At 35.2% G+C, this 20550-nt stretch overlaps 1 protein-coding gene across 4 annotated transcripts in view; it reads right to left on the reverse strand.

Moving 5' to 3' along the window:
* Positions 1-4417: 4417 nt before the first annotated feature.
* fgf13 (fibroblast growth factor 13) overlaps positions 4418-20550 on the reverse strand; it is a 120545-nt gene continuing 104412 nt past the window's right edge. For all 4 annotated transcript variants that reach the window (XM_015381977.1, XM_015381975.1, XM_015381978.1 and 1 more), the window contains 2 exons: positions 13532-13730; positions 4418-5159 (listed from right to left, as the gene is read on the reverse strand). In XM_015381977.1, coding sequence (XP_015237463.1) covers positions 5023-5159; positions 13532-13730 — 336 coding nt within the window. In that variant the 3' untranslated portion in view covers positions 4418-5022. The remainder of the gene's footprint in view (positions 5160-13531; positions 13731-20550) is intronic.

Raw genomic sequence — 20550 nt, forward strand, 5'->3', positions numbered from 1 at the left:
GTCCTGATCAAAAATAACACCAAGATTTTTTTATTTTGTTATCTGAGATCAACGTAATACCATCCAAAAGAAGTGACTGACCAATCATCACTGAGTATCATTGGCATAACAGTGGAAATTAATTCCATGCTGTCTTATATATATAACAATTGGGAGCATATATATAGCAAAGAGAATTGGCCCTAGCGCTGGTCCCTGTGGTACACCACATGAAGATGATTTGTCATTAACAAACTGAAATCTGTCAGATAAATAAGGTTTAAACCAGCCGAGTGCTGTTCCTTTAATTCCTACAAAATATTCAAGTCACTGTAAAATAATTTTATTATCAACTGTATCAAATGCAGCACTGAGATCTAACAGAACTAGTACAGACACAAGTCCATTATCTAAGGCTATGAGAATATCATTTGTGACTTTCACCAGAGCTGTTTCAGTGCTATGATGAGCTCTAAAGCCAGACTGAAACTCTTCACACTCTTGTTTGGCAACTACTTTCTCAAGGATTTTAGATAAGAAAGGAACATTGCATATAGGTGTATAATTGACCAAGTCATCAGGGTCAAGAGACGGTTTCTTAATAAAGGTTTAATTATAGATATCTTAAAAGCCTGGGGTACATAACCCTGTAACAAGGATAGATTAATCACATCTAAAATTGAGGTGGAAATCAAAGGGAATACTTCCTTAAATAAGATGCTTGGAACTGGATCTTTCATACAGGTTGAAGGCTTTAGATGACGATAATAGTTTTGATAACTCTGAAAGAAAAACAGTCTAAACCCAGTTAAGATTCTATGGCTACCTCAGATGCTGCCTCACCTTCCAGAGAAAAACAAGAAATAATTTTAATAGAATACATCTTATTTATAAAAAATACTATAAAATCCTTTGTGCTAGCATAAGGGAGGTTGGACAGGGAGTTTGTGAGTTTTACAACTGTATTAAATATAAATCTCAGATTATTCTTATTCTCCTCTATTAATGAGGAGAAAAATGCTGCTCTTGCTTTAAGAAGGCTCATCTTAACAGCAGTAAGCTGTTATTCCAGAGTAGGTAGGATTCCAGTTGGCATGTAGCGTGCAATTTCATCTCCAGTGTCATCAGATCGTTTTTTTTTTCAGTTAAAATTTAAAACACCTCTACATTTCCTACTTCTGCAACTGTACAAAATATTTCAGCCATTCTTCTCTTCACATTTCATTTTGCAATAACTACTCTGAACAGTTGTTACTCAACATTATATCTTAACATTATTGCTTCTAATTTGAGAAAAGCAAAGAAAAAAATAATGGTGGTGAGAAATGCGTAAAAATAAAATGACACCAGTGCTGTGGCACTTATCAGTTAGCTTTAGAAAAAAAGGTAATTATAGCAGCATTCACAGCTAAAAAAAATAAAATAGATAGATGAAAAAAATGCAAAGTAATGGGGGAGACATAAGAGACACAAAGACTGTGTTCATAAGACGAAAGACATTGCACAGCCTGTACTGGCAGTGATAAAGGGTAATGAGTTATTGCATTCACAGGTACACAGTGCTCAGATATATCACAGCACTGTCAGCTCCGTCTGACTCGTGACTGAATGTTTCAGCCTGATATCAAAATCACAAATCCTGAAGCTCTTGGAGTGTATTTACGGACGAAAGACACAGCTTTGATTTGCCTTTTTTTGGATGGCTCCATGAAGACTCATTAGTCTAGCCATGCAAAGGGGGAAAAAATGACCGAATGGGGAAGAGAGGCAAAGAGAGAGAATACATAGAGGAAAAGTAGCTTCTCTTCACATCACTATCTTAGAACAAGGCTGGCAGCCCACACTAATGAATTGGACTGTCCTGTGGTAATGAATGGAGTCTAGAGAGGGGCAGAAGGAAATGAAGGGAGTAGTGGGATGTCAAACTACATGAACAATGGAGTAACTCATAACAGGGCCTATATTACCGGGGCCGATTAGTTCTTCTGTCTCCACTGTTGGTGGGCTTAATGAGATCTCAGCAGTCCAGACCCATGTTTGAGGATGATAGTTGAATAACCAAAAAAACAAAGAAAAAAAACAAGTTTTATTCCGTTTTAGATATGTTTTAATGAGGCAAACCAAACACTACCTTAAGACTTGTCAAAAGTGGTACTTTATTATAATTTAAGTATTTTGTAAAACTGCTCTATTCTTAGATTTGTAATAATCTATAATTTTTTTTTTTCAATATTTCTTACTTCTTTTTAACTCCCTACTGTTTTAAAAAAACAACTCTGTATGGTAAATTAAAATAAATTACTACAAGCCTCAGTTGCTTGGTACAAAAAGATAATTCTCGTATTCCCTTTTTTCCATTGGTCAGTCTTTTGATACGTAATTCTTAAAACTGTTTCTTTACATTAATTATAACACTAAAAAGCTGGAAATTCACAAAAGAGCTGGCAACCCAACCACCTTGATATCAGTCTACTTTTTTGTCTGTAAGTTAGTGGGAAACACTCAATACTGTATATATAATATATAAAGCCGCATAAGTTAGTCTGAAAATAATGCCTATTTAAATGACTTTCAGATGCTTGTTTAGTTGCCTGGATTTAGTTGCCTGCATAAGTTTTAAAACTTTTCTTGTCATCTCAAATTGGACATTACAGTAAAATTTGGACTCATCCCTAAGGAAGCATTACCAGGCTGCCATTGTGCAGCACCCTGGCACGTCTTTCTCTTGACCCTCAGTCTTTGGGATCAGAACCACAAATTATACAGACTTCTTACAGTGTCAGGGACTTAATCTTACCATTAGACCACCACTTCCCATTTCCCTATTTATTGAATAAGCTAGGGCTACTATATTCTTTAATCACTATATTCAAGAGGCAATAATCTCCTCTTTTCTTTTTTTTGTATTGTATATTAATGATAATCAGCTGAGGCATTACTTCCATTGTTTCACTGTGTAAGCCAAATTAAGGAGAGGATGTTATAAAATACTAGGATATTATTTTAAATCCCCTTCATTTAATTGCATCTGTAAAATTGCAGATTAATGAAAATTGTAAAATTTTAAAGACCAAACTGCAGTGACAGAATTTTGTTGATGTGACCAACATTCAGCAGCTTTACCCATTCAAATAAAACATTTGGTGATTATGTGGGTAAAAGTGAGATCAGCACAATAACTGCATGGATAAAGAAAGTATAATATATGGTATAATACACAGTACTTTGACACAAATAACAACACCTGAGGCATTTTAAAAGCATATCTTAATATAAACATTTTATTCAGTGCATTTTTGTGTATACAACAAATAATAAACAACTGGAAGTTATCAGACAGCCGCAGTGCCTGTCTGTGTATGCTGTTTTATCAGATTTAGCCTGGTAGTTTGAAACACATGATCCAACATGGGTTAATACACATAGCCTACATCATGCAGCTCTAGACCAGCATTTCCCTGCTTTCTCCCATGCAACAGATAGATTCACCTAATACAAACCACCTCCAGAAGGAATCAAGAAAAAGTCTCCCAAAAGCATGTACTAGAAATAAGTTATTTAGCCGAAGGAAAGAGTACATAGCCCACAAAAAGGGTCCTTTTTGTACATATTGGTGTACATGCCCTGTGCAAGAAAGGGAAGAAGTTTGTATTTGTACTTTTTTGTTTGCTTTTCATTTTTATAAATTTAATGTTTCCTATAAAATGTTAAGCCACCTAAAAGTCCACAGTATTCCTTTTTTGAAATAGAAAATATCACAACAATAAGTTACTCAAACACATAACAAGCATCCTGGATAGTTGGGATGGGGTGGGGGCATCCACCATGCTCCTTTGATGACATTATTCAGTCAGTAGAACTGAAGAAAAAAGGATGGCTGGGAGGAGTTTAAGTATGACACAAGCACAAAGAGAAGGAACGAATCACGAGGACAAGAGCAAAAGACAGTGTGATACAGTGTTAACATAAGGGAATGGAGAAACTACATAGTCGACCCATTCTTCCATTACTGGGCAAATCAGCAAAAAGCAGAACAATAAGCCAGGTTGCCAACAAGTTATTCTTTTTCTCTCCTTAAGCTTTGCTCCATTTCCTCAAAAATGTACAATGAAAACAGAAACATCCATCTTTATCTGTACTATATGTTGGCTTGTTTTTTTTTTTTTCATTTTTTATTTTAGCAGCTTAAAGGGACACTCTTTCAATCTGTCTTTGGTTTAATGAAACCATCCAAACAACTAAGCAAAATGCAAAACAATGACATGGGCAGAAAACAAGAGGAGATTCTGACAAAAAAACAGTTCACAATAAGAAAATCTCTCTGCTAATTCAGAAAATTAGTCAGCAAAAATTGTAGCTGTGGCATCTCTCTCAGACAGAAAAGGTAAAATGAACAAATAAACAAACAGAGAGAGAGCCACACTACATCTTATATTTCAGGTCAGTTAAACATAGGCTTCATTTCCCCATGCTAAGGAGCTCAGTCTCTGAGCGTGTGCATTAGGACGTAGGATAGCTACCGTCCGGCTGGCCAGGAGGACGAGGCTGAGCCATGCCAGGGAGTCTATAGGCTTTGTATTCACAGAAGCATGGGTGAGATAGTGATCAGGGCTTTCGTTGTCCCACTGCAGCCTTTATGGACAAGAACCATTACTGGCTGCCCTGAACACCTGCATATCAGACTTGTTTTCCCTGTTTGACATATGCACAAGTAACTGGTGTTTGCATGACCTAAATAAGTGATCGAAAAACATCATAAATAAGAATGAAGAAACTGATCAGTAAAAAGAATGTGGCAAAAATTATACATAAACATTTAGCAAAAAATAATCTTGGTTATGTTAAGAGTGATTTTTATGAGGTTATGTTTCTTATTCTAGATGCTGCCTTGATGAATACATTTTACTGATGAAATCTGGGTGTTTCAATGTGTGGATTATTGTCGTAGCTAGTCCTGAACGTTGATCGGAGTCTGCTTAGATTCCCGCTCTGTGAGAGGTAAGGTTTCATGGTTTGAGCCCAGGCCTGGGCTTGGCTACCGCGCTACGTTGACTCGTTCTGGCTCACGGCTTTGCCTCCGTTGAGCACTGCTGATGCACTCCGACTCTTGGTGGGTGTGCCACTGCCAGAACGTGAGAACTCTGTCAAGTCATGAAGAGATGGCTCCCTGTACATTGCCACTGCGAAAAGAAGAGGAAAAGTCAAAATTGGACCAACTGGTATACATTTTTTTTTATAGATATTTAAATAGATCATAACAGTCAAGAATTGCCATTGCCAAGAACTGCCATTTCCACTAAACAGATATAATGGCAATTGCAATGAAAGATATTTTTGCCTGTTTGTAAGATAGGGGTTTAAAACAAAAGTAGGACTTAAAAAATTTATTAGATTAATCATGATTAACTGATTATTGAAATAACTGTTAACTACTTAATACTTAATCGTTAAGATTGTAAAAGATATATAAGATTTTGGATTTAAGATTTTAAAAAGACTTTTGTCTGTATATATGATCTATCCAGAGCTCCTCAAGTGGAAAGTTTAAGTTTCACCTGGCTTAATTTCATAAAAGTCTTGTATAGTGAATCTCTGGCTGTTCGATTTAGAATAAATTAATTAATGAATCAATAATTGATAGATTAATCGATTAACAAAATAATTGTTAGTTGCAGCCCTGAAGTCTTAAATTTAGCCCTCTAAAAAGGGGTGATTCATTTAATTTTAACTGATGCACATCCAAAATAATCAGCTAAAATAATGCATTTTTATCCGTGCACAACCTTTTACATTGTGTGTATCCTTTTCCTGTATAGCTTCACTCTGTATCTATACTAATGTGTATTGATGTTTGGATTTCAGTTCAGTTTTAACTTTTGTTTTGCATAGCAAAGTTCACAGACTTTAAATAAAAAAATTTGAGTGGTAATGTTAAAACCTATCCCACAAAGAAAATAATATTTCCAAAGCCTGTATCTCTGTTGAACTCAATGAAAACACACAGCCAGGGTAGTCAGCTACTCTGGTAAGTACAAATAAGTCAGCTATTACAACATGCTTTCTCTCTTTTATTTATTTATTGAGGAAAGATTGGTCTCCATTTTTTCTTCTCTTTTTTCATCTTTTCTCATTTTTCCTGTTCTACGTACATTGCAGTGTACATATAATCAGTAATACTCCCTGCATGGATTATAATAAAGCAATTTATATGCATAAATCAAGCTGAAAACTATGGCGACAGCCGTACTGCTCCACTTGTGAAAGCAAAAGCAAAAAAATGTCACTACTACTCAGGAAATTACCCATAAAGTAAAACCTGTACTCTTTACATCAGAGGTCATGTATTAGCAGACCCACCTCTGGCTAATCCGGACACAACCTGATTTAAAACATTTGTAAATTACTACATGTTGTCCGACAACAGTGTCTAACTTCACTTGCGCCACTTCCTGAGCGTCTGGGAACACACTACACGTGTTACAAATTTGCCAATGAGCTGTGTCAGTTTGGGTCGTTGCTGTAAGCCCCTTTTACACACAGCAGGCAAACCTCTGGCAAGCTGGGCGATGGGAAAGAAGGAGAAAACGATGAGAAAAAGCGAGAAGAGAAAGTGGAGGCCGCGGAAGAACCACAGTGAACTGGTGAAAGAAAAGTGAAATGGCGTGCTCAAAGATGTCACTGCATATTTTGAGTATGTTTGGCTCAACCTGCTGCTGTGAAGCAGGATTCTTCACCATGACCATAATCAAAAAATAAATATCGATCCAGGCTCACGAGTGAGCACCTTGATATGTGGTTGAGGATGGCTTTGCCGCCATTCAAACCCAGTTTTAAAAGCCTTTCAGGGCAGCATTAAGTTCACTTCTCTCATTAAGCCATAAAAAAGACAATAAACGAACAAACGGTCAGTTCAGGTGTTTTAGAAAATATGTGAATCAGGAAATTGTCTAAATACCAAACTGAACGATTGTTGTTCTCTGCCTAAAAAAACGTTAGATTTTAAAATGGAAAAATTTTCAATTTTTTGACATTGAATTTTAAAAATTTGATGTCTAACATGGATGCATAAAAATCTCATTTTATTTCATTGTTGAATCATTTTTAAAGTAACAGAATGTAATTAAAAATGCTTCCGGACCTTTACTGGTTTTCTTCATTCGGACCCCGCTGATTTTTAATTGGTTTCCCAAGCTCTACATATTCACTATGATTTTATGCTTTTGCATTTATAATTAAAAACTTTTTCCATACATTTTACAAGGGTATCAATCCCTTTGTAGGGTGCTGAATTTTCTCTGACATTGCCATCCAACGTAAATGAACTTTGCATTCTTATCTCAAAGAATACAGAATTGTTTAACCATTAATAAAAAAAAAATAATTCAAGCTTTGCCAAAATAAGTGATGTTTTAAAATGGTTAATGTTGTTTTTTTTCTTCTTCTATTTCAGAAAGAAGATACAGTAGAGGCTAAGTTATCGATGGTTTTTGTCTAGATATTAGGGAGTGAAAACCCTATAGAAGCAAACAATGTAAATTCTTCTTAGTAACTGAGCACCCTGGAGAATTACAATATTTAATGGACAAAATGGTTATTGCTGCTACTACAATTATTCTGAACTTCTTTTAAAAAGTGAAGATGAGGTTATATGATCCTGAATTTTCCCAGTGCTATAAAGAAATCTCTGTTGTGAAATAAAATAACCAAACGGAATAAGATTTTGGCTTTTTACTTTTTCAATTTAATTATTTTGCAGTAAAATGAAACACAGCTTAACAGATGAGTCCTTATTTGTAAATGTGACAAAGTTTAAAACACTCCACAGCTTTTTGTGGACACTGTATTGTTCTTTGCAAAATAGCTGATTCAAGAGGTCACAGTAGACTAGCTTGGTGAATAAGTAAAAAGAGAAAAAATACATCCCAGCATGCCATTATAAATTCAAGAGTTGCTAATGCTTGAGCTTTGCTGTGTGTGCAGGACTAGCTCAATTTGCATCTTAGCAGCAGCTTTTAGAAGAAACATCAGTAATCGTATGTTCACAGTCTTTGGTTTCAGGATGTGTTCAACATCCTGCTGCCTAAAATGCTATTTGATGTTTATTCCTCAGGGGCCTGTGGCTGAAACTGCACATCTAGCCCCTTATACAGTTCACTTAGACCAGCAATTTTATGTTACAGTAGCAACCCAGATACCACCCCCAGCACTTACACACATCAATCACATTGAGTTTTTTACAGTAAACAACTGCACATTCTAACTGCATATTCTTGGCAAAAGTATTAAATAACCCAAAGTTATTTTTTATAGTAAAGATTACAATCAAATACCCATAAATGTACAAATTTAGAGACCAAACTCATGACATAAAATAAATTCTTTGTCATTTTTTTGTTTTGTTTTTGTCAATTTATGTTAGTTTAAGAGGCTTGTTATAAAGTAGAAGAAAAAGAGAGGCTAAGGGCTGTTCCTCAGAAACTGGAACCAGTAAAGCAGAGAGTAATGTCAGGAGACAACGGTTACCAGAGCAGGGGAAGCTTCTTAATTGGTGCCCTGTAACACTATGGTCACTGAATCTTTATGAGCTGCTGGAACAAACCCGTTCTTTCTGCTTTGCAGTTTGGAAACTCTTTACAAAACCAGTAGATATGTCTAAAATATGAACCTGGCAATTATTTTGGTAACATTAAGAATAAGCAGAGATAATAAGACAAGCTTTCATTTTAGATTTTCTCTTTATACTTTTAATTAACATCAGTTTTGCTTTTTCCTGATGTGTTTTGAACTTTTATCCTTATATTAATTCTACCCAATTATCAGTACCTCTTCTTCAGCCTGTATCAAGGAAAATCAATATGTTTGGCCCCGGATAGCCAGTTACATTTAGTTATACAATTAACCTCATCTCAGACATGGATACTTGAAATTATACTGGACAGCATGCAAGAAGGTGCACAGCATGCTCTGTAGAATTGGAACAAAGATAAAATAATCAAAAAATGTCATCTCTATTGGTATGTGAATCTTACATGCCTGAGTAAACCATTCACATGGAACTGTTTGATTTCTTTTACACCTTTTGCAACTTTATCTTAAATAAAAAACAGAAGGGACTTTGTTTTGTAATTCATACAAACCACAATATTATGACATGTGAACTGGAAACTATTACTATAGATGATAAAATGCATGTGTTGTAATTCAGTAAAGAATACATTTGCAGTGACAGCAGTGACAACATACAACACACATTTATTTTGGGATTTAAAACTCAAACAATCTGTTAATTTTCAAAAGACACTTGTCATCTTATAAGAATGAATTTGAAAAAAATAAATACGTTTTTGAAAAAATAAACATGTTTTTATGCAGTGGTATAATCTCAGACTTAAAGGTCCCTAATTATGCAAAATTCATATTACAAACATTTGTAACATATTTTTCCTAAAACCTGTGTGTGAGGTTGATGAACAAAAACAAAAAACCTTTCACATTTGCCTTTCTGCACCTTTTAGCTGATGTGTGCTCAAAATGGTCTATTTGAAAAACATTCCCTGTATGATGTCACAATGGGAAATAAGCTGTCCAGAAGTGTATGTATTAGCCCATCAGTAATATTCCGTGATCCTAGGCTATCTTTACGAACTGACTGGCTGTCTTGGTTGTGGGTTGTGGGAGGACAGGAGCCCGGAAAGCCAAAACAACTCATTTAGAAGAGGACTAAATTAGATTTCAGGTACATACTCTCTGCCTAATCTGAGAGGAGCTTTTCTGCACAAATGGCAAAAACATGCTCTGAGGCCCCTCATTGCTACAGCACTATTTTTTATTTTCAAATGTAGCAAAATATAGGACCTTCAAAAGTTGTTTACATGAAAGCGGGCAGGTTTTGAGGGTGGGATGACAAAGCTGCGCAACGCTGGTGAAAGCACAACAAGGAAGATGGCAACAACTATTGAACAGTAGCGTGCACTGCGACAGCAGTAGCTTTTAATGGAGCGCTCCATTGAAAGTTAAAAATTCTCTTTTCTGTTGCTGTTGTTCAATAAAAGTACATTCTAAGATCATTTGAGGTGAGAATATTATCCTTTAAAGTGTCATTATATGGTCCATTTACTGATTTAATGCGTAATTAAAAAAACTATTTCCAAAGTTAAGAGGACGGCGGCAACCAGTGGACCTCCGAGGCTAACAGCAGCCAGGGCTGACCGTAGCCCATCTGCAGCGGCCCTCTCTTGGCATAGTCGTGTGTGAAGGACCGCTTGGCTCTGATGGTGATTTTTGACTCAGCGTTGGAATCAGTTTTGGAAGGATTAGACCTGGGGGTTTCAGTTGAAACGTGAGCAGGAAGAGGCTCTTCGGTCATTCATTTTTAAGAGGGACATATTTGCAGTTTTACCGACAGGCTGCTTGTTTACATTCCCCACTGGCTTTCTGTCGCCGTTACTACGTCAGTCAGTTGTGCTCATTGGTCAGAGCGTTGGCTAATAGGAACAGACATGGTTTGAAAAACAACGGGTTGTTCTCATCAATAATCTTCCGATGTTTCATTCATCGGCGCCAGACTAAATTACACATTTAATCTCACATCTACTCTGGTTTATCAGGCTACTAAACAACAGCAAAATAGTAAAAAACTAATTTTTAAAAATCAGGTCTGCTTTTGGACCCAGCAAGACTGCCAAAGGGAGACTTTACTTGAGTTCAGTCCTTAATTAACCTCAGGAGTTGTACAGTCATCATACAGTAGGCATTTAATGAAGCTGAGTAAATTATTGATAAGAGAATAAAGTTAACTAAGATTATTCAGTTTTTAATAGTCTAAGCCAAACCAATTTGCTCATTGAAAAATAAGCTGAAACACTGAAATAAACCAAACATGGACCAGTCAATATCATTTGACTGAATTATCTCTGAGGGCTGGACTATGTCTGGTGGGCAGTGGGTAGCTCTGCTGCTTTAAAGCAAGAGAGTTCTGAGTTGATTACTGTCCCAGGGTCTTTCTTCATGGAATTTGCATGTTCTCCCTGTGCATGCGTGGGTTCTCTCTGGGTAATCCGGACGGTCAGGTTAATTGGCGTCTCTAAATTGTCCTTAGGTATGAGTGTGTATGGTTGTACGTCTGTGTGTGTCTCTGTGAAACCTCCTCTCAACTTGACACAGAGGGCTCAATTAAAAGGGCAAAGCAAAGCTCAGATGAATCCACAGTCAAAATATTAATAAAAAATGTTGAGCGATAACACAGCTAATGGAAAGCATATTGTGCACTCTCGTGAACAGGTTGACACCCCTCTGCTGAGGACATAAAAACATACTGGGGTAAAAGTGTTCAACTGACATGCCAGATGTTTGAAAACTGCCTGAAAGTGTGAACAGCTTTAAAAAAAAAAAAAAAAAAAAGCAGATTTATATGAAGAAAAACCAAACACTTGACAGGTGATTGATTCCACCATGCTTTAATGAACACAGCCGCAAAGCAGGAGCCACTCTGTAAACTGGCTTTACGTTTATTTTTTGTTTATTCATTTTTCAGTAGTTTTTAATATGAGCATCCATGCAAAGCTTCTTGTTTGTTGCCCACTCTGCCAATAGGCAATGCACTAAATTTTTGGACTCATTTAGGACGCCACAAGAAGTCAACATACTAAAGATTTCTATTAATGCAGCTATTGTATAGGTAATTATTTTGATCTTTTATAACATGGAAAGCTATAGATGTTAACTGTTTAAAATGAACAAGGATAGATAACATTAATTACTCCTCCACAGGGGGGGCTTTATCTTTAAAACAACCCTATAAAGTATTTCCTGTCACTTCTTAATAAAAAAAAAAACACTGCGGAAAGAGTAACTTTACTGCATCAGAAAAATAAAAGCTCACATGAGAAAGCAATGGACACAGGAAGAAAAGAGTGGTCACAGTTAGCCTTCTGTTTTAAGGCTATGCAATGGATCAAACAAAGCTTTTAGGTAAAAGGGACACACCTTAAAAAATGCCTGTTACTATTGGACTGTATTTAAATGGAATGATGGATGGAAACCATAATTTAAAGCTACATACTATATGTTTACAAGGACAAAAATATGTTGTATGTATAGTAAAACAAAAATAAAAAAAGCTCCATGGCAACTTTTAAAATAAGAGCCAACAGCACAGGACTTTCTCTATCACGGTAAAAAGACTCTTTCTGTCTTCTGTCTCTGTTGACAGGTAAAAGCAGTGTCTTTTTGAAGATGAAAGGGCTGTGGCCTTTTCGATAGCGAACACAACCCTTCTGTCTTCTTTTTGAGCTGCTGTCTATCTTTTCGGAAGCAGAGCTACCACACACATTTCATGGACGGGTGGGGTTTTCTTTAATTTGGTTTAGTAAAAAAAAAAAAGCGCTGGCGCTATTATACAAAGTGCTGAACGCTTTTGTACATGCAGCTTCTGGTTATATACACCGACTACCTCATTCTGCAAAGGACCTGCAACAGACTATGACCCTATGGAACACATTTCTAAAACAGAACAAGTTGCTGTGTCTGAGAATCATTCAAATAAAAATAAGCCACATTAAACGTTTGGGTTTATTCTTTGGACAATCCTAAAAGTAAATAAAAGTGAATGCACAAAGCTTGGTAAACCAATAATCAAATATTGTCCATTATCTGTTTTTGGATGGAGTGCAGACTGTGTGATTTCAGTTAAAGCTATTTATAGATGGTAATGCAGGCTCACACTATTACAGTATTGCTGCCATGTTCACTGTAAGTCTGAAATGGTTTGGTTTTACCACAGATCACATGGCAGACATGTATTGCTGCTACCTTCATTAGCTATGCATTGTAAATGTTTTTTTTTTTTATTCCTTGATAGTTGTTTAGTTTTTTGTATAAACCGAGACTTGTGTAACATTTATCATCCTGTAATTTTTAATGTGTAAATGGTGTGTAAATCTCCAGCACATCAAGGAACATATGTTTATTGGACTCCTAAAGTCTTTATAGGGGCTTTGTGATCCCTTCCAAAGAAATATGTGAGAATTGCTTTATAAGTTACTTCTCTTTCTTACTTTGTTTTTATGCAGGACATGATGTATAATTCCATTAGATTTTTTTAATCCTTTTTTTAACAATGTTGTTTTACAGTAAATGGTGACTTTACAGATCTAGCTAACTATTAGGCCTTCATGTGACAAGAGAAATTGAACTTGCCTTTCCAACACATTCATGTTTTTTCATGAATGATTATGGGGATTTCATTATTACAGATTTCTTTGCATTGCTTTTTTTGCTTCAAGTAAAAAAAAAGAAAAAAATGTAAAAATTGCATTTCGTATTTACTTTGCATTTTTGTATTCCCTTAATTACAGCTTGGATAATGAACATTTTAAGTGCAAAAAAGAAAAAAAAAAGAAAAAAGAGAAACTGGTAAGGGTACACATACTTCTTGACTCCCCTATATAAATGTGTGGAGCATGATCCATGGTATGAACTGACACTGAACAAGCGTGACTAGAACCTTAACAGTAAAGAATAGAAGTGTAACAAATCATATGTGCAGACCAACCTTTCAGAGGTTTGGGAAGGAAGTGGGCTGCTGGCTTGTTCTTTTTGACATGGTTCCCCTTCATGATTTCTCCTTCTTTGTTCAGACCGAGGTACCAGCCTCTGCCTGACTGCTGCTGTCGGTAGATCATGGAGGAGTATGTCACATAGTAGTTCTCAAACACCGACTCCTTAAATTTGCATTCTGCTGTAAAGTGTTCCTGTTGAAGGGAAAAAAGCAGGGACTGTGTCATTTTGTTGGCTAGAACTTCATGAAGCTTCAATAGCTTTGTGGAAAAAAAGAAATAAACAAACACATATGCAACATATTTACCTTCTGTCAAAAGGCAACTTGATAAAGTTGTGGTGTGAAGAAAACACATAGACAGAAAAGGGAAGATGAACAGTACCATGGCCAATACCCGCTATTTCCGGGTTCTAAAGGATTTGTTTCTATTCACTGTCATGAATAATTTAGCACTTCATGGCAAGGAGGATAGTGAGATAAAGTTACAAGAGCATTAATAAAACACCCATTTCAAATGAATTGGACATTTATATCTGGTCTCGTGTGTTAATTATGGATAATTTTGTTTTATTAGGTTTCAGGGAATGTTACATGTTGTTACACAAACTTATTTAAAACCCTTTAGACATGTTTTTTTACAGTACTGATGGGATCACAATCTTATAACTTAAAAGATAAGATTTAAATGCTTTCACAATGAGATGTTGATAGGCTTGAATGGAATGCAGTTAGCACAAAGAAAGCACTCATTACTTTCAATTATTAAGGCATTGGCTTTAGAAAGGCTCTGTAAACATGCTGTTTGAGAAATTAGGGACCAACTAACCGATTAGCTCTGTGGTTCTCCAAGTAATTAATCACCTGCAGAGTTACTATAAGATTTATATAACTTACAGAACAATCAAGTAAAATAATAATAAGGAATTTTTCCCGTAACATTCCCTTCTCCATATTTCAGTGTCTTTTGTAAAAAGCAGTAATTGCTTGAGCAATTGAATAGTTTTTATTTTAGTTTCTTTGCAGGAACAGTGGACATAATCTTTATATCTGTAACTATTATTAAATTCAAATCAATGAAATTCTTTAAGTAAAATGAAATCAGGTATGGTCTCCGTTGGTAAGTAAAAGCTTTTTAAAGTAATCTAACGAATTCTGACAAGACAATAGTAAAAATAGAGCTGATCAAAACCTGGTTTGGGTGACTAAACAAGTGTAGATGACATCATTGTTTTTTTTAATTATTTGAAAAACAGTTTCATTTAGCAGGTCTGCAGGTATATCCAGTAGGTGTTTATAATAACCCTTTTGAAAACACCACTGGAAGTACAACTTCCAGTCAATGACAATCCCTGTACAATAATAAGAATCTTCAAGATCAAATTTACAGTTTATGTAATGAGCTACAAAAAAAAAAAAAAAAAAATCCTACTTTACTCATATTATTTTCTCTTACATTGATGCTTTCAATCCTTCATACACATTTTCTGTGTTTTGTGCTTAGCAGCTTTAATGCATCAAAGCCTCTTTTTTCTTTGCTGCATGACTTTTTTTCCCAAGCTGTTTACCTTCAACGGTCTTGGGGAGACTGGGCAACATCCATAGCAGTTTTGCACAAACAGTAATTGGACGCAAAACAACAAGCTGCTCTTGAGCTCAGTTCTGTTGTACCTCTAATAATGAGCTTATGTGGATTTGGCTGGTTACACATGTCCTGATGAAGAATAAGGCTCTATTGACAAGCAGACAGACACAGATGGATACCCTCACAGCCTGAGCCAAGATTCAGGAGAGGCTGCTGGCTGTTAACGTCGAACTGGAGCAGATCTGTAGACAGCAAGCCTGTGCCAACTATCACAAAGAGAAACAAAAATGGCAGGGGATCCCCAATTCTTTTTTTCCACTGCTTCTGCAAAAACAGGACTGTGATAGACGGAAAAGTCCGCTTTCTAAAATCTCTTTAGAAAGAGGACAATTTCTGCAAGAAAATATTATATGCACATTCATCCTTTAATCTACATGCTTCTACGATACTTTGGCCAAATTGACTTTTAACGATGCTTTTCTACTTGATGGACTGTGGTTCAAGTATGATTAAATCATATCCAAACACAGAATGGCTCACCTAACCTACAATGCAAATTTTTATTTTTTAAGTTTTCTAATTAATTAATTCATTCATTTTGATAATGTGTCTGGTTAAATTAGAAATACCAACGGCGATGCCAAAAAATATATAACTGTTTAAATTCTACCGTTTCCCATATTGTTAACATATTTTATTGCTGTTATTGTTAACAGCTTATGTACACCAAAATTATCTTTCCTAACTATATTTGTGAAAGCTCAGTTTGTGAAATGTGGGTTTGTAAATCACATGTGGGATTCCCAACATTTTCGGTAAATGGAAGCATATTTAAGATTGTATTCTAAGCTTATATCTCACATCCACTACTTCATATTTTAGGCAATATAACAGAAATAATAGTGAAACCTATTAATTTAACTTATCTCTTAAATCCTACAAGGCTGTTCCCTCTTCATAAAAGACATTGGTTCTTTGTGCCAGATATTGGTGTTTTTTGACTTCAAAGTGTGCATACAGCCTCAACACCAGAACAAATTAAAGAGACCATGTGAAAATGCTTGAAAAGAATAGTAAGAGAGTGTCTTTTTCTACCTTGAAAAAGCTCCTAGACCAACCAAAAAGGCCACTAAGCAAGGAGGAATCTATTATTTTAAAAATAACCAGTATAGATAAAAAAAATTTGAATGTAGTCAGGGTGATTATTTTTCAAGACATACTCTACATTTTGACAAAACTAAAAATTATGTGTTTGGTCATAATGACTATCATTACAATTCGAGCAAAAAGATGAATCCAGCTAATCTGGGATTACCCTTTCAACTGTGAAATATAGGACTTGTCAGCTTAAAATTTTTGTTCTTGTCCTCTTCTAACTTTCAGAGTTGTTGTTGAGCGTTTTCCTCTAGTATAAATTGGTTCAAATGATGAAATAGATGATTTAGTGAGATAAGATCTCTGAAATATTAAAGCAACATCAACAATTCTTCCAAATTATAATAAACCTTAGAATGAATAAATTTTTCCTAAGCTATGTGTCAGGGCCATTAAAACATGGACATCAATATGCATGTTAAATGTTAACTGCTGGCAAAAACTTTATCATTTTTGACAAATTTATAGTTTGAACAGCTCTAAGATGTATTGTGTAATGCTTATTTTCTTAGTTAGGGAGGTATGTAAAGAAGCACCCTCAGTTATAACTAGCTGTCAAATGACTCAGTTCTATAAACCTAAAGTAAATATAGAACTGCAATGCGTTTCTCACATGATGCCAGCAGGAGGTGAAATACAATCATAACACATTTCATTTCTTCTGTAAAGACAAGCCAAATCAATGCTAACTGCGATGTAATACGTCTTCATCTACAGTATAAAAACTAGAGCGACATCAATTATGCAAATAAAATCATAGCTGAGTGCCTCTCCAATTCCTTGCTACCACTTCAATGTAAGTGAGATACTGAAAGGATAATTATCTGGCTGAGCAGTGACAACATATATGCTGAGAAATTATCAAAATTATTTCAAAGGACTTTTTTTCTTTATAAAGTAATAACTCAGTCATTTCATTATGTTTAGTAATTTTCTAAATTCACTGGAAAAAAGAACAAATAGAAAAAAGGCCACACCCGCACAAGGTTTAAAATAAAGGCAAAAGCTTGTAAACACTCATAAAGGTAAACAGAGCAATTAATGCCACCTCCTGGGAAGTGAAACCCTACAGCAGTGCTTAGTTACTAATGGCACAGTGGAGACTAAATAGCTGAAAAAAAAATCGATTTAATTTTATATTTCATAAAGTGAATTAAAGCATGACATATCGGTAATCTTAGAAAATGATGTTTTCAAAACAACCTAATTAACCAGAGACCATGATACACTTATGCACATATATATATATATATATATATATCTTATCATCCATTTTCTTCCACTCTTTCCATCAGGGTCGCCTATGTCCTGCAGTCTGGGTTAGAGGCGGGTACATCCTGGGCAGGTCGCCAGTGTGACGCAGAGCAACACAGAGACACACACACACGCTCACAACTAAGGACAATTAAATTATGCCAATTAACCAAACAGTCACTAACCTGCAGAGAACCGACCCATGCATAGTGTGTGTGTATATATATATATATATCACCTTATCACCTATATATATCACCATGTCCCAGAGGAAAGAAGCTGATGTTCAAGGGAGCTCATTATACTCCAGAAATATAAAGTCCATGCTTCCTTCAAATATTTAATAAATCTAAATATTCAAACAATGATGTATTCAATCTCCAGCCTTTATTTTAAATGTTTTCTTTTTTAATTTCTAGGTTTAAAGAGAACATAATGATCACTGACAGCCATAGGGCAGCCAAGAGCTCCCGACTAAGAAATAATGATGAATGATGTACATGTGAGGAAAAAGTATATTTTCTGCTATTAGGGTGAAACGAGTGTCATGCATCACAAAGTCCATAATCACTCATACACTGTTTAACTAAACTGAGTGCAAACTGTGTTGCATTTTCGTTTTGTTCAACTTGTCTAGCTCTTCATTTAGGCTGAAAATGAAATCACACCCAATTTGACCTATTTTAAGTTATTTGCATATTATCCATTTGCTCATTTTGTAATAAACATCTTTAATGTTTTTTGTAAAACTAAGCTGTCCTGATTAATGTCTCTCCTTCACAAATGCTGAATGCTTCAGTCCACTCTCTCACACTCACTGAGCAGTTTAGATGAGACTAAGCCGTAGCCCCAGTGACTCACCCTAATTCAAAAATGGCCCACTAGGAAATTAATCATACCATGTGAAAGCCACTTCTGAATATAAGAGTACAGATCCATGGTTCAAAAACAAGTTTAAATATTTAAAAAGTTTCCTTTTTTTTGTTTCACTTATATATTTATATGTTTACAGATTATACTGACACAACCTTTTTCTTGCATTTAGAATCATGCTTATGTTGTTTGGATACTACAGGCCTTCAGCTACTTTTGTGTTCAAGTGGAATTAAAAAGCTAGTAGAATTAAAAGAACATTAACTACTTTCTCCCACACATTGAGGGTAATAAAATAATGTATTTTCAACTGTGGCTTCTGTTCATTCACACACATTGTTTATCTCATACAAAACTATCTATATATAGAAAGAGCCAAGCATACATACATATTGCATATGTGAGCTAACCTTGTTTTGGGGAAGGGAGGTTGAGAGGGTTGCGACAAAGATGGACTGATCAACCATGTTTCAAATAAAAGAAGAAAAAAGAGAACAATTCAATCCCAGCAGATAGCTGAGCAGTTGGTCCAGTAGCATGGAGAAGAAAACTGTAATATGATAAGCTATGGTCGAATAACACCTAACATAACCCTTCCTGTTAGTCAAAGAACCGTTTTATAGAATGGTTTTGACCTGGTTAGTTTTTGGCTTTACTTGAATTCTGACACACTCTAAAACAAATTACAGTAATAGTGCAGTAACAGTTACAGTAGGAAATAGATCAAAAAGTAATAATGTAGATGTATGTATTTTAGTTTCTCACAGTTACAAACATTTAACCGTTATTTGTGATGGCTTAAACAGTGGTAAAGTACTAGTTAGATAAAGCACCAATAAGCATTGATGTCTCCGGTAAAGCACATTCACATGAAATTAGTCTTAATTAAAAACACTTATCTTTTATTGAAAGGTATATGTAATAATTTCATACTTAAAGTACTTTCAAACTTTGTATTCCTTTAACAATACTTTGCTACATTTTAATTTACAACTTAATTTTTTTTTTATGTCAATATGCTTATATAATTAACTGTATTTTATTTATTTCTTTAGATGCTTTGTGTTTCTGTTTCAGTTTCTAATTTGCTGACAAAGTCTAAGTGAAACACTGCACTGCATGGGAGAGGAGCAGGGCTCTTAACTAGGTTTATTTTCCCTTTAAATTAAGCTCACCTCCCACAAGGGATAATTGGAAAAAAAAGCTAGTTTTCGAAAGAAATATATGTCATTTGTATTTTTATTATTAAACTTAAGCGGTACAAAATGAGTGATTAATCAGATCTGGTAGGGGAAAAAAATTGGGGATTCGATTTTTAGGCCATATCCATCAGCCATATTTTATAACCAAAAACTTATCTTGTTAATAAAACAGCTCAGGCTGCACACAATATGCAGAAAAAATAAACATTATATCACAGCACACATACCGTTTCTTCTTCTGCATACATTTATGCACTTAATTAACACAGCAGAAGAAATCTAGATCTAGATCTCATAACACCTAACATTTTTAGCCTTGCCAGACTGCTTCATCTGGTGTCTCTCATATTCTGAATTGGAGAGACAATATGGTCTTGCTATTACCGTCTTTCTAGTTGTTAGTTTAATGTGAGGCAGGAAGAAAGTGCTTTACAAAAGCAGGGAGACAGGATCTATTTGATGGTGTGCTTCACATTCAGTTCAATTTCCTTGCTCATTTAGCTGAAACGGGAAGTGCAGCAAACCATCCCCCAAACGTATTCTTCCGATTAAATACATAAGGAAGATGAACTGATTTCCTTGAGAGGGTTCTTTTTTAAAAACAGCTTAGATGATGCGGTGCAGGGAGCAAGGTTCTTGGTGGACTCCAGCTACCAATATATGGCAGTTGGTGATGCTGATTATATTCTTGCAGGGATTATTAAGTATAGCTGTGTAACTAAAAACACAATATCTTATTATTATACTCTTCTCTAAATCAAAAAGAAAAATACACGTTTTAATTTATACTACAAAGTCCTACAATGGCACAAATCAGAAAAAAAAATGAAAATAGGGGTTTTAAGGTGTTTAAGAAATATTCAAACAAATTAAACCACTCTGGGATTTGGTTTAGATTATCTTCTCTCATGTAAAATGCTTCTTGGACATTCATATATTCTTAAGTA

This window comes from Cyprinodon variegatus, unplaced genomic scaffold (assembly GCF_000732505.1).
Source record: "Cyprinodon variegatus isolate N-32 unplaced genomic scaffold, C_variegatus-1.0 Scaffold245, whole genome shotgun sequence".
NCBI lineage: Eukaryota > Metazoa > Chordata > Actinopteri > Cyprinodontiformes > Cyprinodontidae > Cyprinodon > Cyprinodon variegatus.